The 22,878-nt window shown below is 44.1% G+C and overlaps 1 protein-coding gene across 1 annotated transcript in view; it reads right to left on the minus strand.

Moving 5' to 3' along the window:
* The window catches only part of LOC112244951 (rho GTPase-activating protein 5), a 38,142-nt gene extending 15,264 nt beyond the window's left edge, over positions 1 to 22,878 (minus strand). The window contains exons 1-3 of the mRNA XM_024412852.2: positions 22,633 to 22,878; positions 17,149 to 21,053; positions 15,854 to 16,004 (exon numbers count right to left, since the gene is read on the minus strand). Coding sequence (XP_024268620.1) covers positions 15,854 to 16,004; positions 17,149 to 20,862 — 3,865 coding nt within the window. The 5' untranslated portion in view covers positions 20,863 to 21,053; positions 22,633 to 22,878. The remainder of the gene's footprint in view (positions 1 to 15,853; positions 16,005 to 17,148; positions 21,054 to 22,632) is intronic.

Below are 22,878 nucleotides of genomic sequence, written 5' to 3' on the forward strand. Positions count from 1 at the left end.
GGTGGCTGCATCATGTTATGGGCATGCTTGTCATCGACAAGGACTAGTGAGTTTTGTATGATAAAAATAAACGGAATAGAGCTAAGTCCAGGCAAAATCCTAGAGGAATACCTGCTTTCTAATAGACACTGGGAGACAAATTCACCTTTCAGCAGAACAATAACCTAAAATACAAGGTCAAATATACAATGGAGTTGCTTACCAAGACGACATTGCATGTTCCTGGGGGCTAAGCTAGAGTTTTGACTTAAATCTGCTTGAAAATCTATGGCAAGACTTGAAAATGTCTGTCTAGCAATGATCAACAACCAACTTGACAGAGCTTGGAGAATTTAGAAAATAATGTGCAAATATTGTACACATCCAGCTGTGCAAAGCTCTTAGAGACTTACCCAGAAAGACACTGATTGTTGCCAAAGGTGATTCTAACATGTATTGACTCAGGGGTGAATACTTATCTAATCAAGATGTGAGTTTTTCATTTTTTTACAAACGTTCACATTTTTCTTCCACCTTGACAGAGTATTTAATGTATATCGTTGTCAAAAGAAATGACACATTTTTTATCCCACTTTGTAACAACAAAATCTGGAAAAAGTAAAGGGGAGTGAATACTTTCGAGAAGGCACTGTACATAGACACAGGTCTCAGCCATAGAAATAGAATGTAGCCTAATTGTTCTAGTCATTCTATTTCTATGGTCACAGCGCCTGTTAGTTCCACCCCACATCATGGCTTTTCTGACTGTTGCCATGCCATCGTTGAAACAGCACTCACAGAAGAGTGTGACCCTGGTTTTAAGGAGAAACGGACCTCAAACTGTGGGACTGGCAAGCGAACAGTCCTGTCTAGCTGATATATGCACATGCCTCATGGTTGTAATTTAGACACCAGTTCATCTGTACCAGGATGCAGCTTTAGTTATTGTGTGTTAGTGTGTGTGTGTGTGTGTGTGTGTGTGTGTGTGTGTGTGTGTGTGTGTGTGTGTGCCGACGGGTCGAGGCTTTTGACTGGATGTGACCCTTCCTGCTTTATTTAGTCGAATGACTGGGAGGAAGGTTGCAGCCAAAGACAATAAGAACAAAATGAACTCAAATGAGTGAGGGAGGGAAGTGCTACGGGGAAGTGATCCGAATTTAGATGTGTTCTACAAGCCGGATGTTCTATTGTCCTCCTCCCTAAATACTCTAACTCAGCACCACCATCTCCACCAACACTACTACTACACTCACTCTGTCTGGAAGTCGGAGCTAGCCTGGACCCAGATCTGTTTGTGCGGTCTTGTCAATGCCAAATCCTACGGAGTTTGCAGGTGCAAGACAGCAGAAATAGATCTGGGACCAGGCTAGTACAGAACATAGGCTCACCTTACAACTACAACTTCAGGAAATACCTGAGGAGACTGATGGCAGCACTGGAATTTTTGCATTTCAAAATCTGATTAAATGGAACCTCCAGCGGTAGATAAATCTCCTGATATCCTGGGTGTGACAGTTAGTTCCTGTGTAGTCATATCGCCGTAGAAACTGTAGAACGATCCACTACAGTGTTTAGTTTAACTGCTGGACAGCTGCCAGGATCGTTTTATTACCATGGCAACAATAAAATCCAATAACTGAATAAAAACCTCTTCCACCTGGCCTCTGGTTGTCCCATGATGATACTACAAAAAGGTCAGCAGTTAGCTAGTTATCAGATGTAACAGCTAACACTGTTGTTGAACACAAAGCTCGAGTTTAGGCTTAGATATGGTAACCTACAGGCCAGGGATCATCAACTAGATTCAGCCACGGGCCAATTTATTTATTTGAGCGGATGATCAGGTGGCCAAAACCTAATTACAAATAATTTGTAGACTGCAAATTGACCACAAGAAGCCCTAACATATATGTTTGAGTAAAACATTTTAATTCAAACCTTGCTTACATTGGTATACAATCATATATATTATGCATGGGAATACTTTTTGAACAGATTTGCTAAATTAAAATCACTTGGAGCTGATGACAGTTGGGGAACCCTGCTGTAGGCAGTATGTCCCATAGTTTAATTTCCAGGCTAAATAACATTGAGGACCTCTGGAATCAAAATTGTTAATTGAAACCAAATAGAAGCCAAACTCTTCTAGGCAACAATGGCATGAGAAATATGCTGTGTTAAACCAGTCAGGTGGCAGAGCTGAGAGAGAGTTGAGAACTTCACCATCATTGCCCATCTTCACAATCCTCCTGATCTAACACTATCCTACATCAGTATCTACAGTAGGCCACAGATTCCCACCCATATTCCACAAAAATAACAGAATAAAGTGTTTTATTAAACCCATTGATCATGACAAGGAATCAACTAATTCAGTCAGAGAAATATGTATGTGTAATGTTTACTGTTAATTTTTGTTGTTTTTCACTTTATATATTCACTTTGTATGTTGTCTACCTCACTTGCTTTGGCAATGTTAACACATGTTTCCCATGCCAATAAAGCCCTTGAATTGAATTGAAATAAAAGAAGGTAGCTAATATTGCCAAAACGAACTTGACTGTTGTGGTGGTGAAATGTTCTGGTCGTTTGTAACTAGTAGCTACTCTGTCTGGACTGGAGTCTAGGGCCCTATTCCATCCTCAGTGGAGGGAGGCTGAGGCTGAGGCTCAGGCCAGTGCTTGCTTACTTCACAAATGGCACCCTATTCCTTACATAGCGCACGGCTTTTGACAATAGCACAGAATAGTGCACTATGTAGGGAATAGGATGTAATTTGGGATGCAGGGTAACAGTAACTAACTACATTGTATTAAGAGACCAGAGCATCCTAGCCGATTCATACCACTCTACCATTCCAGTAGAGGTTGACCGATTAATCGGAATGGCCGATTAATTAGGGCCGATTTCAGGTTTTCATAACAATCGGAAATCTGTATTTTTGGTCGCCGATATTTATTTATATATATATTTATTTTTTTATATACCTTTATTTAGGCAAGTCAGTTAAGAACATATTCTTATTTTCAATGACGGCCTAGGAACGGTGGGTTAACTGCCTCGTTCAGGGGTAGAACGACAGATTTTCATCTTGTCAGCTCAGGGGATCCAATCTTGCAACCTTACAGTTAACTAGTCCAACGCAATAACGACCTGCCTCTCTCTCGTTGTACTCCACAAGGAGGCTGCCTGTTACGCGAATGCAGTAAGCCAAGGTAAGTTGCTAGCTAGCATTAAACTTGTAAAAAACAATCAATCATAATCACTAGTTAACTACACATGGTTGATGATATTACTAGATATTATCTAGCGTGTCCTGCATTGCATATAATCTGACTGAGCATACAAGCATCTAAGTATCTGACTGAGCGGTGGTAGGCAGAAGCAGGCGCGGAAACATTCATTCAAACAGCACTTTCGTGCATTTTGCCAGCAGCTCTTCGTTGTGCGTCAAGCATTGCGCTGTTTATGACTTCAAGCCTATCAACTCCCGAGATGAGGCTGGTGTAACCGAAGTGAAATGGCTAGCTAGTTAGCGCGCGCTAATAGCGTTTCAAAAGTCACTCACTCTGAACCTTGGGGTGGTTGTTTCCCTTGCTCTGCATGAGTAACGCTGCTTCGATGGTGGCTGTTGTCGTTGTGTTGCTGGTTTGAGCCCAGGGAGGAGCGAGGAGAGGGACGGAAGCTATACTGTTACACTGGCAATACTAAAGTGCCTATAAGAACATCCAATAGTCAAAGGTTAATGAAATACAAATGGTATAGAGGGAAATAGTCCTATAATTCCTATAATAACTACAACCTAAAACTTCTTACCTGGGAATATTGAAGACTCATGTTAAAAGGAACCACCAGCTTTCATATGTTCTCATGTTCTGAGCAAGGAACTGAAACGTTAGTTTTCTTACATAGCACATATTGCACTTTTACTTTCTTCTCCAACACTTTGTTTTTGTAGTATTTAAACCAAATTGAACATGTTTCATTATTTATTTGAGGCTAAATTGATTTTATTGATGTAATATATTAAGTTAAAATAAGTGTTCATTCAGTATTGATTTAATTGTCATTATTACAAGTTAATTAATTAATTTAAAAATCTGGCCGATTAAATCGGTATCGACTTTTTCGGTCCTCCAATAATCGGCATCGAAAAATCATAATCGGTCGACCTCTAATTTCCAGCTTAGTGTATTAATAATTCTTCATCCTTGCAGCCCTCTGTGCCCATAAATCACCAGCCCCATACAATGCGGGAGTGGAAAGGAGATGGGACGGGTGAACTAGTCTGTATCCCAAATAGCACACCCTATGGGCCGAGGTCAAAAGTAGTGCACTAGAAGGGTCTCCCGAGTGGCGCAGCAGTCTAAGGCGTCACTACAGACCCGGGTTCAATCCCAGGCTGTTTTAACCCGGCCGTGACCGGGAGACCTATGAGGCGGCGCACAATTGGCCCAACGTCGTCCAGGTTAGGGGAGGGTTTGGCCGGCCTGGATGTCCTTGTCCCATCGCGCTCTAGCTACTCCTTGTGACAGGCCAGGTGCATGCACGCTGACTCCGGTCACCAGCTGTACAGTGTTTCCTCCTACACATTGGTGTGGCTGGCTTCCGGGTTAAGTGAGCAGTGTGTCAAGAAGCATTGTGGCTTGGCAGGGCTGTGTTTCAGAAGAAGCATTGCGTCGACCTCCACCTCTCCTGAGTTTGTACGGGAGTTGCAGCGATGGGACAAGACCGTAACTAGCAATTGGATATCAGGAAATTGAGGAGAAAAAGGGGTAAAACAAATACAAAAATGTAATAAAGAAAAGGGAATATGTAGGCATTTGGGAGAAATACATAATACAGTAGGATGCCATCGTTAACTATACTGAACAAAAATATAAAACTATGAAGAGTGTACCATGAGCTGAAATAAAAGATTCCAGAAATGTTTCATATGCACAAAAAGCTAATTTCCTCAAAACAAATTTGTTTACACCCCTGCTAGTGAGCATTTCTTCCTTGTCAAAATAACCCATCCACCTGACAGGTGTGGCATATCAACAAGCTGATTAATACACAGGTGCACCTTGTGTTGGGGACAATAAAAGGCCACTCTAAAATTGTCTGTAATAAAGCCCTTTTGTGGGGGAAAACTAATTCTGATTGGCTGGGCCTGGCTTCCAAGTGACTGATTTCCTATGAACTTTAACCCAGAAGGCTAGGGTTTAAACAATTATACTGTAAACTTTGATGACAAGCTTAGGTAGATACTCTAGACAAGACACATAACTGCTCCTCTCTTCTCTGGGGCTGAGTGAGCACACTGACTCATCCCATATGGCACCCTATTCCCTATATAGTGCACTACCTTCATGCAGAGGCATTTGGACCAGGAGTAAAAGAGTGAAGGATAAGCTCATAGACATCAAGCCCAGTTGGCAGAGCAGAGTCTGTCAGTGCACGTAAGGTTCCATCAAGAATGTGTACACCTACAGCAAACAGACAGTAAGAAGCAGCTCCCCTGGTACTCGAGAAGACTTAGCAGAATGAGGGATGGAGGGAGGAGAGGAGGCACGGCAACTGGGGCCTAACACTGCTACTGCACTGACTAGAGGACAGCAGAGAAGGCAATCATTAACATGAACTCCTTCTCTCTCCCTCTCTACTTCCCTCCTCTCTCGATCCTCCTCTTCTAGTGCTGACTGGATTGCAGCCAGGCTGACTGGATTGACTGCCACACAGCATACCTGAGCAGAACCGGGCTAATTATGAGAGGAAGGAACAGCGACATAGGTATTGGAATCCAAAATGACAAGTTTGACAAGCTGATCATGTTACCTAGGGTCACAAGAACACCTCGCGGAGAGAACATTCATTAAGTGTGTAGTTGGAGCATGTGTCGATACAGATAGGATGAAAAAAGGCAGCGATGCTCTCGGATCAGCTTTCTCCATTCAAATCCTACCGTAACATTAGTATTATTCCACAATTCCGACGACCGATCAGCACCTAGACATACATTTTCACCTACAGTTGAAGTCGGAAGTTTACATACACCTTAGCCAAATACATTTCAACTCAGTTTTTCACAATTCCTTTAATCCTAGTAAAAATCCCGTTTTAGGTCAGTTAGGCTCACCACTTTATTTTAAGAATGTGAAATGTCAGAATAATAGTAGAGAGAATTATTTATTTCAGCTTTTAATTCTTTCATCACATTCCCAGTGGGTCAGAAGTTTACATTTGTGTTTGGTAGCATTGCCTTCAAATTGTTTAACTTTGGTCAAACGTATTGGGTAGCCTTCCACAAGCTTTCCACAATAAATTGGGTAAATTTTGGCCCATTCCTCCTGACAAAGCTGTAACGGAGTCAGGTTTGTAGGCCTCCTTGCTTGCACACGCTTTTTCAGTTCTGCCCACAAATTTTCTATAGGGTTGAGGTCGGGGCTTTGTGATGGCCACTCCAATACCTTGACTTTGTTGTCCTTAAGCCATTTTGCCACAACTTTGGAAGTATGCTTGGGGTCATTGTCCATTTGGAAAACCCATTACCGACCAAGCTTTAACTTCCTGACTGATGACTTGAGATGTTGCTAAAATATATTCACATAATTTCCCCCCCTCATGATGCCATCTATTTTGTGAAGTGCACCAGTCCCTCCTGCAGCAAAGCACCCCTACAACATGATGCTGCCACCCCCGTGCTTCACGGTTGGGATGGTGTTCTTCGATTTGCAAGCCGCCCCCTTTTTCCTCCAAACATAACGATGGTCATTATGGCCAAACAGTTCTATTTTTGTTTCATCAGACCAGAAGACATTTCTCCAAAAAGTACGATCTTTGTCCCCATGTGCAGTTGCAGACTGTAATCTGGCTTTTTTATGGCGGTTTTGGAGAAGTGGCTTTTTCCTTGCTGAGCAACCTGCTATATATAAGGTCCCACAGTTGACAGTGCATGTCAGAACAAAAACCAAGCCTTGAGGTTGAAGGAATTGTCCATAGAGCTCCGAGACAGAATTGTGTCGAGATACTAACATTGAAGGTCCCCAAGAACACAGTGGCCTCCATCATTCTTAAGTGGAAGAAGTTTGGAACCACCAAGACTCTTTCTAGAGCTGGTCGCCCGGCCAAACTAAGCAATTCGGGTAGAAGGGCCTTGGACGGGGAGGTGACCAAGAACCTGATGGTCACTCTGACAAAGCTCCAGAGTTCCTCTGTGGAGATGGAATAACCTTCCAGAACGACAACCATCTCTGCAGCACGCCACCAATCAGGCCTTTATGGTAGAGTGACCAGACGGAAGCCACTCCTTAGTAAAAGGCACATGACAGCCCATTTGGAGTTTGCCAAAAGCACCCAAAGGACTCTCAGGCCATGACAAACAAGATTCTCTGGTCTGATGAAACCAAGATTGAACTCTTTGGCCTGAAAGCCAAGAGTCACGTTTGGAGCAAACCTGGCACCATCCCTACGGTGGAAGCATCATGCTGTGGGGATGTTTTTCAGCGGTAGGGACTGGGAGACTTGTTAGGGTCGAGGGAAAGATGAACGGAGCAAAGTACAGAGAGATCCTTGATGAAAACCTGCTCCAGAACACTCAGGACCTTAGATTTTTGCTGGGTTTATAGTTTATATATCTGTGCATGTGACAGTAAATGAGAAAGATGTACATCACTGTTCCACTTTCCCTACAACCCCCTGCCCCTTTCCCTTTTGTTTCCTCTCGCTCTCGTTCTCTTCTCTCACCAGGGACAGCAGCAGCAGAGCAAAGCTACATTAGTTGCCTTATTGTAAAAGATTAACAGCTGCGAGGCCCATTAAAAATCCTGGCCTGAATATAATGAGATAAATGTGATGGATTATGCCAGCAACAAAAACAGGCTTATAATAAGAATTCAGTTTAAAGTTGAACTAATAGGAACACAGTGTATATGATAAGGCTGTGCTGATATTCTACTCTTACAAATTGACTTTTTCAGGCTTTGATGACATCAGCCAAAGATATTGATGGTGATGACACATTAGAATGACTTTCCAATCAACAGCTAGCTAGCTACATTCTATTAATTCCTTAAACTTTTTCAATACTTTTTGTTTTTGCTGGCAGCCTAGAAAATGTTTCTGAAAAGTACCAAGTATATGCTCACACACACGCACAGGCTAATCACGCTAGGAGTGTTAGAGAGGCTTAACACAATGATCCGCTCATTCAAACACTTCACTCCTGCAGTCCTGAGAAGTATTAATACCTACGGTGTAGTAGCTACGCTGGTTAACGCTGTCATACTAATGACGTTGTGATGTGGGGAGGACTACAAACCAAGCCACTATGCCAGCGCCGATCAACTGCCAGCCTAGAGCCATGAAAACTGTTACATAAACAAGAAGTAATGTCCTATGGTGTGTCAGTAGTGCATTACACAGGGTAATTTGACCCTGGTTACCATACCAACAGTTAAGTGTTGATAAACAGAAAAGAGGAACTCTTTTGAGCTCCTTGCTATGGGGTGGGTAGGGCTGGCTGATGGTTGATGGAACCAGTACAGTGTTTAGGGCCTGTTGGCAGAGAGTGTTCTGTTCAGGCTGTGTTGTGTTGTTCTTCCATTGTGAGGCTGATGTGACATGACTGCCAGCAGAAGAGGAAGGGGAGGGCCACCCCTGGTGCCTATGGTGGGCACTCACTAGGGAGGGTCGGTGGCACTGGCAGGCAGCTCCGAACAGAACAGGGTCATGTTGCGTAGTGAGAAAACGTTTGGAATCAGAGTGAAACAGGACGGCACTACCTAAGCTTTTCCAATAAGAATACAGATTTTCGTTTTGCGTTGCAAACACTGTGTTCTACTCAACAAGACCCAGGCCTGCTGTTATACACAGACCCCAAAACACTGGGGCCTCCTAGGGCCTGCACCAGGCTAGAAGAGGTGGAGGAGGAAGAGCTGCAGGAGGAAGTAGAAAAGGAAGAGGAAGAGGAGGAAGAAAGAAGAGCAAAAGGCGTAGGATGAAGAAGAGTGCTGAACACCACCCAGCCCAGCCTGCTTGCAGCCACAGCTTGAGAAGAACAGGACCTGATGTGTGTCGAGTCGACAGCTCTGTCATATCCAACTCACTCAAGCTCCCTCTGTGACATCCTCTGGCCCCAGACTGAGGGGAGAGAGCGGAGCAGAGCAAGCTGCCAAAGGGAATAACAGGACTTTTGTCTTGTTCAACATGGACCGCTAAGCGTTTGCCCCGTCCGTGGAGACCTTGAAAAAGCAGTCTGTCACATCATCACTAAATTCCCCAGTTGCAGCTGGCCTCCAGCAAGGTGCTTGAGTCACAACGGTCAGGGGAGTGGAGCAGGAAGAGTAGAACACAACAGCAGCACAGCAGAGGTCAGACCCTCAGTTCCAGTATTGCTGTAGAAAGAGAAGAGCGTGTCCCAAAGTCCCATGCATAACTGATTGCTGTTTGTGTGAACTGACGAATCATTCAGTCGGTCTGGAGGGACACAGATCCCCATTGTCATGGGGGGGTAAGTGAGTCATAGTTCATTTGACTGGAGGGAGAGAGCCAGGCAGGTGGTAGTTAGAGGCACATCACAGGGCAGAGCCATGCCCCAGAGGCTGCTAGCTGGAGCACAGGGCCTGCCATGTCATGCTCAACCCCACAAGGCAAAGTCATGCCCCAGTAGTACACAGCACAGGGCCACAGGGCCTGCAATGACGCCCATCTACCGCGAAGCTACTGCTGGAGCTGAATTGAAAGAAGGCTTGACTAATACTGTACATCTGATCATGGCCCTACTACTGCACCTCCCTCCCCACAGCTCTGAGCTCTCCCCCTGGGCCTGGCTCACTGAGGCCCTGGCTAAAAGCTCCTGCCTGGATCGACCTTAACAAATCACCTGACCAACAGACTGTGACTGACCTCAGGGCAATATACACACACATACACAGATGGAGACAGAGAGCGAAAGAGATGGCAACACTTCAATGCAGTATCACAGCTCGCCAGAGATGACACTTCAAAAGAACAAGGCAAAGATGATTAATTATGGCCGCTACTGTTACTGTCGCAGTACCACCTTATCCCTCCCTCTCAACTTCCGACACTCAGAAAAAGACCAACAAAACAAAGGTAATAAACACATACAAACAAACCTAGATAAGAACAGAAGAGGCCTAATCAAAGTTAGAATACGTCAACAAATCTTTTACTTTTTCATACTAATATTGACTGTAGTACAGTGAGTATTCTCGAGAGCCGTTTCCTCGTCTTGGTTGACATTGACGGCTAGCGCGAGTAACTCAAACTAGCATGGCTGGCGCCTGACAATCATTGGCCCATTGAGGAGCAGAGTAATCCCTGAGACTGAGGAGAATGATAAACAGGACGCCGCAGCGCAGTCGCCACCCCCACCCTCCCAATCTTCAGATCCAGGGGCTAAACACGCACACGCACTGCTGGGAAAGAGCTGACGGATGCTTTTCCACTCAGCATAAAGTCACTTTGAATGCTGAAAAAGCTCATGGTTATTGTAACTGCATCCCCACTGAGTTGGTTTGAGTCTTCTCTCTGCTCCCCCCCTTTCCTGGTAAGTACAGCAGCAGTGGTCCGATTGGAAAACCAACTCATCAGGACACATACTGAGGGTTGAGGGCTTAATATGCAGGCTGATACAGAAGTGTTAACCAGGTCAGTATTGCAAAAGATCATTTGGTCTCAGTTACTTGTGTCTAACAAATGTATACTGAACAAAAATATAAACGCAACATGTAAAGTGTTGGTCCCATGTTTCATGAGCTGAAATAAAACATCCCAGAAATTTTCCATACACACAATAATCTTTTTCATATCAAATTTTGTGGAATTTTAGAGAATTTAGCAGTACGTCCACCGGCCTTACAACCGCAGACCACGTGTAACCATGCCAGCCCAGGACCTCCACATCAGGCTTCTTCACCTGTGGGATCATTGGAGACCAGCCACCTGGAGAGCTGATGAAACTGTGGGTTTGCACAACCAAATAATTTCTGCACAAACTGTCAGAAACCGTCTCAGGGAAGCTAATCCGTGTGCTCATCATCCTCACCAGGGTCTTGACCTGACTGCAGTTCGGCGTCGTAACCGACTTCAGTAGGCAAATGCTCACCTCCAATGGCCACTGGCACATTGGAGAAATGTGCGCTTCACGGACAAATCAACTGTATAGGACAGATGGCAGAAAGCGTGTATGGTGTTATGTGGGTGAGCGGTTTCCTGATGCCAACGTTGTGAACAGAGTGGCCCATGGTGGTGGTGGGGTTACGATATAGGCAGGCATAAACTACGGACAACAAACACAATTGCATTTTACCTATGTCAATTTGAACGCACAGAGTTACCGTGACGAGATTCTGAGGATAATTGTCATGCCATTCATCCGCCGGCATCACCTCATGTTTCAGGATGATAATGCACTGCCCCACGTTGCAAGGATCTGTCCACAATTTCTGGAAGCTGAAAATGTCCCAGTTCTTCCAGACATGTCACCCATTGAGCATATTTGTGATACTCTGGATCGACGTGTACAACAGTTTGTTCCCGTTCCCGCCAATATCCAGCAACTTCGCACAGCCATTGAAAAGGAGTAGGAAAACATTCCACAGGCCACAATCAACAGCCTGATCAACTATGCGAACGAGATGCATGTCGCGCTGCATGAGGCAAATGGTGGTCACACCAGATACTGACTGGTTTTCTGATCCTTGTTTTTAAGGTATCTGTGACCAACAGATGCATATCTGTATTCCCAGTTATGTGAAATCCATAGATTAGAGCCTAATGAATTTATTTAAATTGATTGATTTCCTTATATGAACTGTAACTCAGTAAAACCTTTGAAATTGTTGAATGTTGCTTTTATATTTTGTTCAGTGTAGCTAGGAGTAAATACTGGTTAGCTCATAGAATACCAATGCATTAATCTCCTTTACTTACTGTATAGCCTACATTTTATGTACACAAATGTCACTCAGAGATGACAGTCGTCCCTTATTGTGACCCCCTCATCCATCTGGTGTGGGTTAACTTGACTGTTGACTTTCTCTGTGATCCAGTGAGATGGCTTTATCTGCCCATGGCTGTTTGTGAACATCACAGGCCTCCATTACCACTAATGGAAAAAGTGCATCAAGGGAGCAGGCTACTCCTTCCTTACTATTGTGAATCCCTGGGGAAACAAATCTCTCTCTCGTACCAGTACTAGTACCAGTCAAAAGTTTGGACACCTACTCATTCAAGGGTTTTTCTTTATTTTTACCATTTCCCACTCTTTGCCTTGATGACAGCTTTGCACACTCTTGGCATTCTCTCAACCAGCTTCACTTTGAATGCTTTTCCAACAGTCTTGAAGGAGTTCCCACATATGCTGAGCACTTGTTGGCTGCTTTTCCTTCACTCTGCGGTCCAACTCATCCCAAACCATCTCAATTGGATTGAGGTCAGGTGATTGTGGAGGCCAGTTCATCTAATGCAGCACTCATCACTCTCCTTGGTCAAATAGCTCTTACACAGCCAGGAGGTCATTGTACTGTTGAAAAACAAATGATAGTGGGACTGCAGAATGCTGTGGTAGCCATGCTGGTTAAATGTGCCTTGAATGTGCCTTGAATTCTAAATAAATCACCGACATTGTCACCAGCAAAGCACCACCACACCTCCTCCTCCATGCTTCACGGTGGGAACCACCCATGCAGAGATCATCCGTTCACCTACTCTGCATCTCACAAAGACACGGCTGCATCTCACAGACACGGCGGTTGGAACCAAAAATCTCAGATTTGTACTCCGATTTCCACCGGTCTAATCTCCACTGCTTGTGTTTCTTGGCCCAAGCAAGTCTCTGCTTCTCATTGGTGTCCTTTAGTAGTGGTTTCTTTGCAGCAATTTGACTATGATTCACACAGTCTCCTCTGAACAGTTGATGTTGAGATGTGTCTGTTACTTGAACTCTGAAGCATGTATCTGGGTTTCTGAGGCTGGTAACTCTAATGAACTTATCCTCTGCAGCAGAGGTAACTCTGGGTCTTCCTTTCCTGTGGCGGTCCTCGTGAGAGCCAGTTTGATGGTTTTTGCGACTGTACATGAAGAGACTTTCAATGTTCTTGACATTTTCCAGATTGACTGACCTTCATCTCTTAAAGTAATGATGGACTGTTGTTTCTCTTTGCTTATTTGAGCTGTTCTTGCCATAATATGGACTTGGTCTTTTACCAAATAGGGCTATCTTCTGTATACCACCCCTACCTTGTCACAACACAACTGATTGGCTCAAACACATTAAGGAAAGAAATTTCACAGATTAACAGGGCACACCTGTTAATTGAAATGCATTCCAGGTGATTACCTCATGAAGCTGGCTGAGGAGAATCCAAGCGTGTGCAAATCTGTCATCAAGGCAAAGGGTGGCTACTCAAATATAAAATATATTTTAATTTGTTTAACACTTTCTTGGTTACTACATGATTCCATATGTGTTATTTCATAGTTTTGATGTCTTCACAATAGTTCTACAATGTAGAAAATAGTAAAAATTAAGAAAAACCCTGGAATGAGTAGGTGCTTCCACATTTTTGACTGGAACTGTATATATAACCCAAGATTAGCTACTAGTCAGCATGCCAGTGTGAACATGCTTCTTTACACAGCACGTCATTAATTCTTTCATTTTCTTTCCTCCATTTTGTGATGTGGAGAGATGAGAGGGCCCATAGCAACAGGGGAGAGAAAGGGTGAGAGAGAGGAGAGATGCCGAGAGAAAATGGCCTGCCATGGGTGTCTGTTAATTGAATGTGATTGCTTATTTTCTTTCAGTATTCTTCAGGCTCTTGATGAAACCAGCCACTCTCTTCCTGCACTCTGCAGCACTGTGCTGTTGTATGTTATGTTCAGTGATCCGATGTTAGTCTGCCACCTATTATAACTATTTCCTTAGCACAGGACTTCCAGTCCAGTGGAAACCAAGGTCCCCAGAGCTAAATTCAGGCCCTGTCTGAGTCTCATCACAATTGTCATAAGAAACCAACAGAAAACAAACTCTTTTGGCCACAAACTAGGCTACTCGGACCAGTGTGAAATTCACCACCATGTTGGTTTGTTTGAGACCGACTACTAAGCTACTCACTCACTGGGTATTGATTAGTAGGCCTAACCAGTCAATGTTTCCATTGAATATGGTGGTCAGCTACAAAGCATGGTAAAGGGAAGTAGGGGGGCACGATGCCCCTGAAAGCAATAGCAGGCAGTTTCCAATGACTACTACTTGAATTAATTCAGACTTTTACTCTATTCCACTGACTTCAAAGCAAACAAAAATAATCATCTTTTTTACCCAGTTTGGGTTAACATATGCTCTGAGATTACATTCAACCCCCCAAAATTAATGGAAAACCACTTTCTTATATCTATGAAAAAAACAAATGCTGCATGGTGGGTTCACTAAGCTCAGAGAGGATATCGTTTCCAGTTCCAGACACTACTGTGAACTGCAGATTTACAAATCAGATATCATAACCAATACCCTAGAGGGAGATTTCTGCTGCTGCCTTCAAAATATTGCCCTCTCTCGCATTAGGCTAAGTGCTTAGACAATAATGGCCAATGAGATTTCCAAATGCATCAACATCAAATTCCATTTAATCATTCACCATGCTCCGTCGCTCGCCCTCCCCTCTTCTACCCCCCTTGAAATGCAATTTATTACTGAGGAAAAAGGACAAGTTTAACGAAAACCGCGATTGAGTGTGTAAGCAGTTAGCAGAGTCTTCTTTCCCCAGTCATTGCTTGCAGCTGGTGACTGATACACTTTGCAGATATGAAGGTGGGTCAAGACCTTTGTTTCATTGCAAAGGGAAACAATATTGCTACAATGCTACATTTGACAACTAAAGGATTATGAACAAATGTAGCTGGGCATCTCAGTGAATAAGCTTGTTTAAAACTCATGGGCCAAATTAATGAATCACTAGACTAACCCTTAACATTATATGAGATCCAACAATTAAAAGGATCAAGTGAGCTACGTAAGCGCTTCAGAAGATCTTAAGCAAGGTTAAGTCGATACAAACAGGAGGGGACCCTTACAAGGAACTACACCATAGCTCTAATAAATTCATCCTCTCTTCTTCCTGGAATTCAGTGGTTTATAATGCAATAACGGCAGTCTTTCCCCTAGGATTTTTTGAAGCAGTGGTGGGTTGATGGCTTTGGTCATCCTGGGGCATACCTTTATACATCTATTAATAGGGTTGGCTACACTTCCAGGATTACAAGCTAGTTACACCCGTAATAACATCTGATAAATATGTGTATGGGACCAATACAATCTGATTTAGCTAGCTAGTTACCTTGGAGGTTTCTCGGAGGATCAGATGTTATAACTTGTCTCTTGATCTTAAAAGCACGTATCGGCAGAAGAAAAGAAAAATCTCTCTCTATATGTATATATTTGATTTTTTTGCGTCTATTTTTTTCAGTGGCGACTGATTTAACAGTGGTGGTGTGCCGCTGCTAAATAAATATAGTGGAAACACTGAACAATAACCAAAACCCCACCGATGGTCCGTCATAAAGGTCATGCCAGTCTGTTGGGGCAGAGGAGTTATCATATTATCATAGAACTGAACTCCCAAGAACTGTCAGCTAGTAGTGAAAAGGCAGCAGGAATAAATCCCACATTTTGTTAGCAGCGGCCGCAAAAAGCTCAAGTGAATTCCGACCAAATAGCAACAGATACAGTACTTGGGGTTGCCTACGATCAAGAGAGAAATGGAAGGCACGCCCACATACACTACTACAGCGTCGTGCTCACACACTCAAATAGCAACAGCAACCCAAATCAGAGATGAGGGAGAACTGATAAAAAGTAACCTACCAGTGCGTTCAATGTAGTCCACACACTTCTCAATGAACAAGGGGATTGGCCGGTCCGGGGTGACCAGGTTCTGCAGGGGAACACCAAAGTAGTTGCTGTCCCAGTTCCTCCGTGTGGGTGGGTACAAAGGCTTTGGGGGCTTGGATTTTGGCTGTGAATAACACAAAAATACAGCGAAAGACAATATTACAGCATCGTTTTCAAGACAGAGAAAAAAGTAAATCCTTTGAATGTCAATTCTTCAAGAGTTGTCATCCCCCACAAGTGTAAAACACCTTGCAAGAAATAATATTTTGTTATTTGTTCAATGTTCTGTTGCCTGGTTATCAAAGGAAGCAAAATGTTCAAACAATGAGAATATTCTTCATGGCAGTAGTGCTACTGTACTGTCACCGATTCATGATTGTAATATATGAAGTTTGGCTTTTAGCCAAAACATTTTTGTATGATAGATTGCCCTGTTATATGCAAACAAAATCATTTACAAAATGAAGAATGAAGCAAGCTCTTTGAAACATAATTGTGATGCTTTAACTACTGTATTTTTGTGAAAATATAAAGTTTATGAGAATATAGTTTAACAGGCCAATCTCTCCCTTATGTCCCAAATGTCACCCTATTCCCTATATATTTCACTACTTCTGGCCAGAGTCCATAGGGCTCTGGTCAAAAGTTGTGCACTAAATTTGGAATAGGGTGCCATTTTGGACATAACTGCTGTCCACTGATTCATGCCTCAGTGCACTTCCTCCAAGCCCTGGGAACCCTGCCTGCCTCCAAATGCCTTTAACATCTGGCCAACTGTAGCCAGACCAGACTTCAATACAGTGGGATGCCCAGATATTCTTCAACTGCATAAATCTCCTATCACTCCTCAACTATGACAACAGAAGGGGCTACCTGCAATATGGCGGTCATATTTAACCGTGATTATGTTGTCACTGCTTGTGTTGTAGCTTGTCTTAACTGCTGAGGAATGGGAGTGCATGTTTGGCAAGGAATATGTGATGTTGCAATATTGAACAGAAATTGCAAGTCACGTTTGCTCTCAGTGTGATAGATAAAACATCGACTTGCTTCACAGTGCAGACGATTCTGAATCTCTTTCATAGTAATCATGTGTAGTGCTTGAGATCACCGTATTGTATGACCAGCTGTTAAGACAATGTACAATTACATATAACATGTACAATAGCTTTGATTTCTCTTAACAGTATTAGGCCTATCTAAAACAACATTTTTAAAAAATGATATAGGAAACGATTACACAGAAGATGAAGAATCAGAACACTTACCTTTTTGGGTTCCTTTGTCTTTGGCGTTTTCTTCTTTTTCTTCTTCATGTCATCCTGCTCTGGATCAGAGGTGATGGCAGGGTTGTCTATCCCTCCTTTCCAGGGGTCAGCAGGGGAGAGCAGGGGGTCCTCCTCACTGCCCCGATGGGCCCTGCCCTTCTTCTTCTTCTGCATGGCCGGCCCAGACTCATCGTCGCTGACGTCGGAGTGGACACGTCTGTGGTACATCTTGGTTTTGCTGAAGAGTATTTTTGAGCGGTGCTTATACTTCGAGGGCCTCCTGCTGGCTTGTGCCTTGCGGTCGAAGCCGTTCTCCTCATCCCCGTGCAAGACGTGAAGCCCCCCAAACGAATTGCGCATTTTGACAATCCTGCTCTGGGTATCCTCCGGGACAGCGTAGATGTCGTCGCTGAAGCCTTTTGATTTCAGGAGAGTGTCTATGGGGTCTGCGTAATTGTCGGACGTCTCAACGTCTTCACCGTGGGCCATGGGGCCGCGTTGTCGTCTGTTGCTCCTCATCCCAGCCTCGATGGTCTTCAGGAGATTGGGGTCCAGCTTCTTGACGTTGGACTTGGGTAGTATAGGCTTGGGCCTAACCGGGGGAGGCACTCTGTGGTTGCGCTCGTGGTCACTGAGAGGTGTGCTATGGACAGGGTACTCGTTTCCCTCCAGATCAATCCTGTACTTAGCACGTTCGCTAGGCGTTGGAAGAAGCTGCACGTCATCCCCGATGGGGCTGTAAGGTGGAGGAGCCTCGGTGTCATCCTCTGAGTCAGGGTAGTAATTGTAAGCAGGGGAATGACTGTGGGGAGACTGGGGGAAGACATCTTCGCTCGCACCCATGCAGTCTCGAGAGCTATCGTACATGAAGGCGCTCTCGATACTGCTCTTCTTCTCTAGCACCTCGTTGAAGAACGGTGTGAAGACTTCCGTCTGCCGATGGTACTGAGATAGAGAGTATAGAGCTGTGAATTTGGCGGTTATCTCCGTAGCGATGTGCTCCCCTTCAGTCATGAGCTCTTTGATTTCGTCGTTCTCAAAGAAGTCGGCTTGACTGTCTGTGATGGCCACCATTTGAACAGGGATGACGTCTTGGACCTCCGCCAGGAAAGCTCTGAGCATCGCCATGGAGGACTTGCGTTTTGCCGAGTAGACCAGGATGTATCCGTGGACAAGCTCGTCCTTCCTGATTCCGATGGAGGAGTGGTAGGAGAGGACTGTGACCTGTATTCTTCTGCGACTGTCGCCAATGATTTTGTTGAGGATCAGAGTGTTACTTTGGCCAGGTTGCCCTGCGCTGCAGGAATGTGAATCCAGGAAAGGTGAAAGGATAAGGTCCACACTGAATGGATCCCCACACACGGCACACATAACGATCCTCAAGTCGGTCTCTGACATGTCTTTGATGGAAGGCAGAGGGCTCGTCACATCAAAGTTGTGCTTTAGTCCTTCTAATACTGCTCTGAGAGCCTGTTTAATTTGTAACTCATTAAACTTCCGCGGGAAAGTATCAGAGGGTATGTCTACAAAGGTGCACTGTAGCTTATTTGCAAGCTGTTGGCCCTGATGCCTCAAGATAGGCATATTTTTGCAAACACTGTCTCTCTGGTTTGCTAGGATTAGAATGAATGGCAATGGCTGAGCGTATCTCTCCCTCCTGTTCTGTGCAATCTCTGCCCTGATTCGCCCTATGCAGTCGCCAATACAATTTAGCGACTCTATGGAGCTGAAGACACAGAAGATTCCGTGAGGTTTGAAGGTCGACGCCCATGTATGGCTAAAGAGCAACGTTGAATTGACATCAACAGGCAGAAGCTCCAGTTCATAGATTTTCCCATCCAGGGTGTACTCGTCATCTGTGGACTGGGCTCGGATTTCATTTGCGAGTTCTTGTGCGAGACCCTCTCTTCCCAAGAGACACAGATTGACTTTTTCAATGTTGGCACTGTTATAGTAGAGATTAGAGCGACTGTGGTCCAGCTGAACTAGCCTGTTAGCCAGTACCTGCTCGACATTCATGTCAACGCAGCTCTGTCCGCTCAGACACGTCTCCTTTGTGGGGTGGTAGACGAACCCGATGTGCTTGAGGAGAAGTGACTCCCTGTCCGGGGCCAGTTTCTGCAGGGCTCTGTATCTGGGCTCTTCGTTGAGCACAGTGTGGATCTCGCTCATTTTGTCACAGCTTGGGGTGGCGTTTAAATCAAGGTCATAAAACAGCTCGGCGTGTTCAAAAAGCATTTCCTGAAATTCCTCTTTGGCCCTTTCAACTATTTCCTGCTGATGCTGGCTGTAAACATCCCTGCGATCAGATTCACTGATATACTTGTAGGCCTCGTCCTCCATGACAAAACACATGACCTCTTCCCAGGGTTGTCCAGGGCTGATGAAATGGACTCTATCCAACGTCTTCTTGAATCTATCCTTCATTTCTAACCGTCTTTTCTCTGAGAACAGATGTTGGACATGGTTCTGATAAATCTTTTCCCCTTCCGACGTTTTGAGGAGATCAAAGGGCACTCTTCTGTCATTGACTTTGTCAATTTGGTCCGTCTCATCCCACGGGGTGTGCTCCAGCACCACAAACCAGAATTGAAACTCGGCCCTGCTCTTCAAGATGCTTTGAGCCTCTGACCAGCTAAGGTTCTCAAGTTCTTCCAAGTTGTTGAGCAAGTTATTGAGAATTTTTGGCAGGCTCAAGAAGTATTCTTCCCTCCTTTTCCTGATATGTTCCTGCTTCAGCTGTTCTATGTGCTTGTTGAGGGTGTTTCTAGCTTTTCGGGTGCCTTCCAGGTTGATGTATTCCTCATAGTCAGGGTGGTTTTTCAACGTGTTACTCACCATTTTCCAACTTGTGTGATAATCTCTGACGGTTTGTACAATCCGCTTTTCAAACTTGTCGGACACTGTGGCTACTAACTGTCTCTGAACTTTGTAGGCCTCCAAATAAGGAATGGTTTTGGGTTTGCCTCGTGTTTTGTCCATCTGCTGGGTTAACGCATTAAAACACAGGTCTACATTGATGCTAGATCGAGCTGACGTTTCTACCACCAGGAGGTTCTTTTTGCTTGCAGCGAATGCCTGAAGGTCCCTTAGATACTGCTCCACGCACTCGTCACATTTTGTTGCAGCAATGACGATAGGCTTTTTCGATTTGACCATTTGAGAATAAAGGCTGTTGACAAATTTCATCTGATCCTCAAATTTCCTATTGCAGCCTTTGCTCACGTCTATACACAATATAAAACCGTCAACATTCAGTTTCCCATCGGCCATCTGCTTCTGATCAAAATCCTGCTCCAAGCCAAGCTGGTCGGTGCAAATGTACATCAGCTTTTCAGCAGACTGTATCTTGGAGGCTGCAGCCCTTTTAGTATAGGGCTGCAGGTTTGTGCTGCGATGGGGCAAGAAAGTCTGATCATCAATGAACTCTGTTTGTTCAATGATTTGAATTTTGCACTCGAGCCCGTCATCACTTCGGTGTGGCACTTCACCCCAGTAGAGGAAGTGATCATTGTTCACCACGCGACCTCCAAAGTCAATTGTGCTCAACACAGAAGTGTGCTCAGTGTAGTAGCTGTCCGCGTTGGAGCGCACATATCTGTTGCATAGGCAGGACTTGCCCACACCACAGTTGCCCTTCTCCTTCTCTGTCCCTGAGAGGCCAACAACACTGACAGCATATGTTAGGGGGCGTGCCTCCTTGTTCTTGGCCATTATATTCCCCCTGTCATTGCTTTGTCACTTTCAGGAAAGGTTTCCACCAGCACAGCTACCATTCCACTCCCATTGGTTAGATAGGGTAGTGTTGCACAATCATGGCTTCGTCCCTTTAGTGATGAATCCCTCTTTCCTCCTAAATCCTCGTACTGCGATTGGGAAGCAGGTTCTCCCCTATTATCACCTCACTGAAAAACAAAGTGTATTATTGAAAAACACACATAGGAACCCCAAAAACCTGATTTCATAGACCTAATATGGTTTGTATACGAAATGGCACCCTATTCCCTATATAGTGCACAACTTTTGCACTATGAAGGGAATAGGGTGCCATTTGGTGTTATTGCAGTGAGTCATTGTCAAGGTGCAAACAGTCCACAGGCCTAATGACAAAATCTGAACAGCATGCTATTTCCTCTCTAGAGACTGTGTCACATAAGCCAAACCTACAGAAATGACTGTTAGTAGCAAATACAAATAAATCCCATGTTCAGTGTCAGTGACTCTTTTCAGTGTATTTTTCCCCCACAGTATATTGGTAACTCCATAAAAAACATATTTCTTCCACTTTGAGTGGAATGACCAGTGACCCACAAATAATTTAGAAATAAACTACTATTCATCATCATTCAATATGGATTCCGTTTCAGTTTACTCCAAGCAATACTATTGTTGCAGGTTACTGTTGCACCTGCCATCTACTGAATATTTTGACAATACTGGCTATTATTTGTTCCACTGTGTATGGTCGTAAGAATCATGCAACACACCCCACCATGACATGTTACATAGCAAACAGACTTAGCAAATCAGTCAAATTGACGTCTGACACAATAATGTAGCTACAACCGTCCAACGCTTGTATTAGACATTAATGAAGCTATTATTACATAGCTATTGCAGTTCTAGTTATTAGCGAGATATGTGAATATCAGTATCCAAGTGAGAAGGTAGCCAATTGCAAACCATCGCCACCTTCACTCTGTAGTTGACTTCCTTTCATTATGAGTTGTAGCTAGTACCTGACTACATTTCATTCAAGGTCTGCTAACTACGTTCTGAACTGTGAGCCCTACTCAACCCCCGTCATTGATGATAATGACATACAACCAAGAATTTAATCGCCGGAGAGGCACACGTTGAAAACTCACTAGAAAGCAATCCACTACCACGAGATGTAGAGGTTATTTAAAAGTAGAACGCTGTTCGAGACAATTTGCGAGTAACCAACACATGAACGATCTTGCAACAATCATAGGTTCATTAGCTAGACAGTAACGTTAGCTTGCAAGTTAATAATTGGCCTAGCTGGCGTGCTTAATCTGCGCACTATTGGTACAATTAAAGTAACCCATGCAATAAACGGCTACGTCTGACTATGCCATTGTATTCATAAACTGTGACAATGACAACCCATCAATGATATTTGCATGAAAGAATGACTAGCCAGCTCGCGGGCCTTTCCCCGAAACCACGCAAAAAAATGCTCGCTTTCCAGTCCTCTGGCTGAGGTTAGCCTGCTAACGTTAGCTAACTAGCTAGCAAGCTGTGGCTAACGTTGGCTGGCTAGCTAGCAAGATAGTGTTAGTCGAACAATACATTTCACTGAGCGCAAAATATAAACTACAAGGACCTTGCCGGAATATTTCGTTACCTCCCTTGATCGTGAATAGAACCATTTGGAATTTACTTGACACAGACAATGCTATCCAGAGTGTAGCTAATGAAGAAACTCGATGCAGTCCATTCCAAATTACATTCCCCTACCTAACATGGTCGCTCCCAGCTCCCGAGACCACGAAAAAAAGATAGCATTCCAAGTGTATTATTTTACTCCAGCAAATTCCATTTCTCAACGGCTCGTGTCCTTTAAGTCACAGGGAGCGTTCGGAGTATACTCTTTCTTTTAAAAATGTGATTGTATTCATATATTTAGTGTTATTGGTGTTAGCTGCGTGTACTCCGAGACCTTGCTCCCTCCCCTCTCATCCCAGTCAGTAATGGCGACTGATA

This window comes from Oncorhynchus tshawytscha, linkage group LG11 (genome assembly GCF_018296145.1).
Source record: "Oncorhynchus tshawytscha isolate Ot180627B linkage group LG11, Otsh_v2.0, whole genome shotgun sequence".
Lineage (NCBI taxonomy): Eukaryota > Metazoa > Chordata > Actinopteri > Salmoniformes > Salmonidae > Oncorhynchus > Oncorhynchus tshawytscha.